This window comes from Helobdella robusta, assembly GCF_000326865.2.
Source record: "Helobdella robusta unplaced genomic scaffold HELROscaffold_14, whole genome shotgun sequence".
Lineage (NCBI taxonomy): Eukaryota > Metazoa > Annelida > Clitellata > Rhynchobdellida > Glossiphoniidae > Helobdella > Helobdella robusta.
This window is the reverse complement of record NW_008703782.1, coordinates 1,868,037-1,874,569: the sequence shown is the minus strand read 5'-3', so window position 1 is coordinate 1,874,569 and position 6,533 is coordinate 1,868,037. Positions and strand designations below refer to the sequence as shown.

General features: G+C 31.5%; 1 protein-coding gene across 1 annotated transcript in view; it reads right to left on the bottom strand.

The window, feature by feature from the left end:
• Positions 1–1,372, bottom strand: part of HELRODRAFT_168856 (hypothetical protein) — a gene marked incomplete at both ends in the record, with an annotated part of 3,252 nt that extends 1,880 nt beyond the window's left edge. Inside the window, one exon of the mRNA XM_009014709.1 lies at positions 1,140–1,372. Coding sequence (XP_009012957.1) covers positions 1,140–1,372 — 233 coding nt within the window. The remainder of the gene's footprint in view (positions 1–1,139) is intronic.
• Positions 1,373–6,533: the final 5,161 nt, after the last annotated feature.

Below are 6,533 nucleotides of genomic sequence, written 5' to 3'. Positions count from 1 at the left end.
AGTAGTAGTAATAGTAGTAGTAGTAGTAGTAGTAGTAGTAGTAGTAGTAGTAGTAGTGGTAGTAGTAGTAGTAGTAGTAGAAGTAGTGGTAGTAGTAGTAGTAGTGATATTTTTATTATTTTCATTTTATTGCAAATAATTATAAACATTTACGTATATTTCAATTTCATTTTTTTAAATGATAAATTTTTTGGTATGTCATTCGGTTACAAGTTTAATGCATTTGTAGTTTTATAAAAATTAAATCAATTTAATGAATGAAGCAAACTTTAAATTTTTGAAAAGTTTATAAAAATGAATTGATTAAGAATAAATGAAACGAAAAATATCAAGAAAATTTATCTTGCGGAAAGTTAAGCTTATAAAAACCTTTTGGTATGAGCAGCGATCATTCAAAGGTCCATGTTTTCAATTGATGATGTACTATCTCTGTAGCTCTCTCTTTCTCTCTTTCTCTCTCTCTCCCTCTCTTTGTATGTCTGTCTTTAACTGCCTGTCTTTGTCTGATGATGATAATGATGATGAAGATGAGGAGGCGGATGATGATGATGACGATAATGAATCAAACTTCATTGTAAATATTTAAGTAGGGTTTTGACGGCTTATACGTGGAGCATAAATCTAATTTACGTTTTAATAATTGAGTTACACATCAATGTGTGTATGCATATGTATCTATGTCTGTCTGTATGTATGTATGTATGTATGTATGTATGTATGTATGTATGTATGTATGTATGTATGTATGTATGTATGTATGTATGTATGTATGAATGTATGTATGTTTGTATGTATGTATGTATATATGAACCTCATTAAAATATAAATCTATGCATGAATGTATGTATGAATATATGTATGTATCTGTGTATGTGTATGTTTGTATGTATGTATGTATGTATGTATGTATGTATATGTATGTATGTATGTATGTATGTATGTATGTATGTATGTATGTATGTATGTATGTATGTATGTATGTATGTATGTATGTATGTATGTATGTATGTATGTATGTATGTATGTATGTATGTATGTATGTATGTATGTATGTTAAAACCAAAACATGATGAGTGACACTGAACCGTCAAACATCAAGTAACAAATGGATTAACACTTTGATTTGTCGTTAATTGCACATGTCGGCATTCAGTTGGATATTTTCAAGCACACAGACACGCAGGAACAGCTGCAACAAGCACGAAATGTGGTTAGTTGCGAAAAACAGTTCCCTGCTGTCGCCTGATCTGACGCTGATCATTTTGCATATTTCCTTAAGAAATTTAAGGGTGTTGGGGTCCATCGGGCCAAGAACCTCGATGCATATTGGCAAGAATTCCATCGAGGGGAGGGCGTTCCCATATTTTTTCATTTTTTTCATTTCATTGTATGTATGTATGTATGTATGTATGTATGTATGTATGTATGTATGTATGTATGTATGTATGTATGTATGTATGTATGTATGTATGTATGTATGACGATGATGAAGACGATAGCGAACGAAGTATTACATAACTCAGTGTTAAATCCAGTGGTTTCATGTGTTATAGACAATGAATAAAAAAAATGAGATTTCTTACGTTATGTGATATTTGTATTTTTGTATATTTACATGTATACATAAAAATAAAGAGATAAAGAAAGAGAGAGACAGACAGACAGAGATAGACAGAAAGAGAAAGAAAAAGAGTAAGAGAGAGACAAAAAAAGAGAAAAGGAGAGAGGAATAAACAGTGATATATATATAAACATATACATATATAGAAAGTTATTATGTTGGTAGGGGACAGTATTTTTATACAGTATTTCGGAAGAATTCATACAATACAGCATAGAGTTATAAGTATACACAAGTGTGCGTATATATATATATATATATTCATTCATTCATTCATTATAATTCTTCATTCATTTATTTTGTTTTTTCCCTACATTTTTACGATAATTTTTCCCTTCGTTCGTTCATTCATCTTGCAAACCACCCATCCAATCATCATTCATCTTCATCACCAGCAAGCACACAGCACAATACCTGCTCACATATTCATCATTCATTTTTTACTATTATAAACAATTACTCTACCACACGCACACACACACACACACACACACACACACTCACACACACACATACTTAAATTATAAATGTAAGTTAGCACGAATATAAATCAAATAATGTTTTTGAAAATTCGGACAGACTATTTATCTCATTATATTTTTTTTATGTGTGTATATGTGTTTGCATGTGTGCGTGTATATGTGTGTGTTTGTATGTAGATGTAGTTGTTGTATATATAGAGTTAATAAGGTTATTATGCTCGTTGAAAACGTATAGTTTCCTTGTCTTAGGATTTTGTTGTATGTTGGAATATGTATGTGTATGGAAGTGCTGAAATGTGTGTGTGTGTTCGTGTGAAAGTGTGTGCACATGCTTTTTGTGTGCGTAGGTTCGTTCGTGTGTGTGCGTGCGTGTTGTTATGTGTTTGTAGTTTTTGTGGCGTGTTTTGCTTGTGTATGTAGGTATAGTTAGGTTTGTATGTGTGTGTGGTGTGTGTGTGACTTGTGTGTGTGTAGTGTGTGTGTGTGACTTGTGTGTGTGTGCATTAGTATTGGTGTTTGTTGTCTGCAAAAAAGTCATTAGAAATTTTGAAATAAGCACGTAGAACTTTAATGAGTATAATGTGGCTCCGGGTGATATCAAAATAATGACTTCATAAAAGAAAGACGGAACTTTCAAAATTAAAAGTTTTTAAAAATAAAGATTTGAAGACAATGATCTTATTTTTATTTGCAGAATTCTTCTTCCTTCTCGTGCCTTATCCTTTCAGGACATTGGCGACCATCGACCTCCACAAAACCCGATCTTCAACACTTTGTAGTAGTTGAAATGTGGTGATATTCAACAAGTGACACAAGGACTTCACGAATGTTGTTCGTTGTTGACCGCGATTTCTTTTCCCTGCAATCTTTCCAGTAGTTGTTAGATTTTCCATTCTTTCCTTCCGCATGATGTGACTAAAAAATTTCAACTGCCCCCGTCGGATTATCTGTAGTAATGTCCTCTTTTCATAACCGGACTGTTTTAAAACATCCTCATTCGAAGTAAGGAAGGTCCAACTAATTTTCATAATTCTTCTCAAAAACCGCATTTCAGTAGCGTTATTTTTTTTCAATTTCGTTAAAAATTGTCCAGGACTCAGAGCCGTAAGTTGGCACAGGAAAAATGTAACACCCTAACAGTTTTAATTCTGTTGACAGCAAGTTATTGCAACCTACTGTTCGCAACTTTTTTCAAGAACGCCATCCACAAATACAAATAAACAACAACATCAACATAGACATCATTGCTAGAAGCATACACAACATAAAAAAAACTGTAAAAACATAAACAACAACCTCACCAAAAACATAAACATTAACATCAACAAGTCCAACGACAAATAAACACACATATATATAGTGTACATCGCGTAAGGCCTCGCGTATGCGCACCAAATGCTCTTTAGCTTATGTACGCATCAACTAACTATCTTGCGTGTGTGCGTACAAAGATTGTACGTACAACAATTGTGCCTACAACAAGTGGGTGTGTGTGTACATCGTGTTTTTGTTGGTCAACTATGAACATCTACAGACGGGAAGAATTGTTTTTTGTCTGCTATTTAAGTGCTTCTTTGTATGTTTGTTTGTGTGTTTATGTGTGTATGTTTGGGCGTGTGTTTGTGTGTTCGTTTCTATATATTTGTGTGTGGGTTTGTGAATTTATGAGATTTTTTTGTATTTCGCTGTGTTTAGATGTCGGTTTTTGAATGTGTATGCACGAATGTGTTTTTTTTCAATGTTTGTTTGTTTGTTAATGTAGTTGTATGTTGACTTGTGTGTGTGAGTGTGTGTGTGTGTGTGTGTGTGTGTGAGTGTGTGTGTGTGTGTGTGTGTGTGTGTGTGTGTGTGTGTGTGTGATCATTATTGTGTGCTCGCTATCATTATTGTACCTCAATCTTATTGTAAGATAGGTAATGTTATCTTCTTATATTTCTTATTTTCCAACAGAATCAAATTAATTTATTTGCTAAAACAAGTTTTTGTAATAACAAGATGGGATAAATATACTTAAAACTGAGTCAAAACAAACGCCAAAAGCTTCACAAATTCTCTCAACTATTCAACCACTAAACAAGCTAACTTATCAAAAAAAAATTAAAATGATTACAATATATAATATAGATAATGAAATATTGTACAATAATATAATGTAATTAATTTGATGTATTTTTTGTTCAATAAAGTAATTAAACAAAAAAAACAAGAAAGGTGAAATTTGTTTGTGAAGATAAATTTTCCACATTTCATCAATGAATTTTCAACAGTTTTCTGTTCCCCTAAGATGAAATATCGTGTTACTGAAAACTGATATAAAACTCTATATAGATTTTTAATTTCAAATTTTATTTTCTTAACATGAGGTTTTCTAGTTTTGTGTGTGCCTATGTACATTTAATGAGTGAAAAAACGGACAGAGAGAGACAGACAGACAGAGAGAGAGAAAAAGAGAGAAACAAAGAGAGAGAAAGACAGAGAGAAAGAAAGATAAAGAAAAAAATAAAACAAAAGAGAGAACAAGACAGTAAGAAGTGAGAAGAAAAAGAATACCGAGAAAATGGAAGAAATGAAATGATAGAATGAAAGAAAAAGAATAAACAGAATCAGAGGAAAAAGAAAGAGAATTCAAGAATAAGTAATTCAAAAGAAGAAAAATGAAAAAATATATGAAGAGAGTGAGAGAGAGAGAGAGAAAGAAAGAGAGAGAAAAAATACATACAATAGACAATAGTTTGTCTCTGAATGATTTTTTGCATTCCTCCCCAACATCTTATATCCTCTCCCTGCGGCTTTTCTTTGATGAAAATGTCTCGAGCAATATTCAATCATCAGGACGACCTGGTTAGTTTGCCATGCTGACATTCTTTTTTGCGTTCAGCCTTTGTATGTGTGTGTGAGTGTGTCTTTTAATGTTTGTTGCTGTTGTTCAAGTTTAGGTTAGTATAGATTGTATATATATATACATCTTTCTCTTCTTTATTTTTTCTCAACATAAACATTAAGAAACCAGAAAATTAGTCACTTGAAATTTTTTTTTTTAAATGAAAATTTGATTTGAACGGAAACATTAAACAAACGAATTTTGAAGAATTTCAAGCTAGGGAGAGGATTGATGGAGAATATGGCAAACGAACACAAATTCAACGTTAAACGAGCAACATTCTAACACTAAAAATACACAAATTACCTAGGAACTCAAAATATTTTTTTCCAAAATTTGACCAGCCAGATTAAAAACTTTAAACGTAAATTATGGTTTCATGTCATTCTTACATTTCTTAAACAATTTTATCATTTTTTAAGTTTTTTTGTCAAATATTTTCAGACAAACTAACAAACATTTTCATAGGTTACATTTTTTAGTGAGGTTAAAGTTAATTAATAAAGTGAGAACATTAGACCGCTGATAAATTTTATTTTAACAATTCAACAAACAACAACAGTGGCAAAAACAACAATACAAAAAACAACAATAACAACAACTTTTATTACTACTACTACTACTACTACTACTACTACTACTACTACTACTACTACTACTACAGCTACTAGTGCTGTTGCTGCTGCTACTACTACTACTACATTTTAGAGAATTGAATAAATAAACAAACAGATAAACAACAAAACAAAGAATGACAACAACGACATCTAAAAATAACTTTAAATAAAAAATAATTTGACAGGTGTTTCACCCAGAACAACTATTTTTCTATTTCAAATTTGGCTTTATGGTGCGTTACAATCACGGCACGCCAACTGCTTTCCAGAAAATAATATAAAAATACTGACCACTGTCTAAACAGATTCGTGACAGACATTTGAAACCAAAGTAAAATGAAATAAAACTAAATTAAATTAAAATGACAAGAGTGAAATCGTATCAGTCAGCCTTGAGCAATGAAAACAACGCCTCGGAGAAAAATAACTGAAAATCATAAACAAATTGCAATAAAAAACGCCAAAACAACAACACACAAACAAACAAACAAACTAACAAACATACTAACAAACAAACAAACTAACACACACAAACTAACAAATACAAACAAACAAACAATACCACCACCAAACGTTAATAAAACCACGCAAAGACCGCCATCAGCCATACATTACGGGTCTACTCAAATGCGTCGGCTAGTAAAAGCGCCAGAGAAAAGAAAAAAATTAATTTATCCGTGTAGCAATAAGAACATGTGTGGAATACATCAGAAAAAGTATTCTCTGCTTGTACATACAGTGCTTGCGATTGTAAATTGTAAGAATTACCATTGATTCTACATGCCAGTATTATTTACGAAGGTCAATCACATCAGCAATGACAATGTCAAAAACATCAATTATAACATTAATAACATCAATTATAACGTTAATAACATCAATTATAACGTAAATAACATTAATAACGTCTTTTATAACACAAATAACATTAA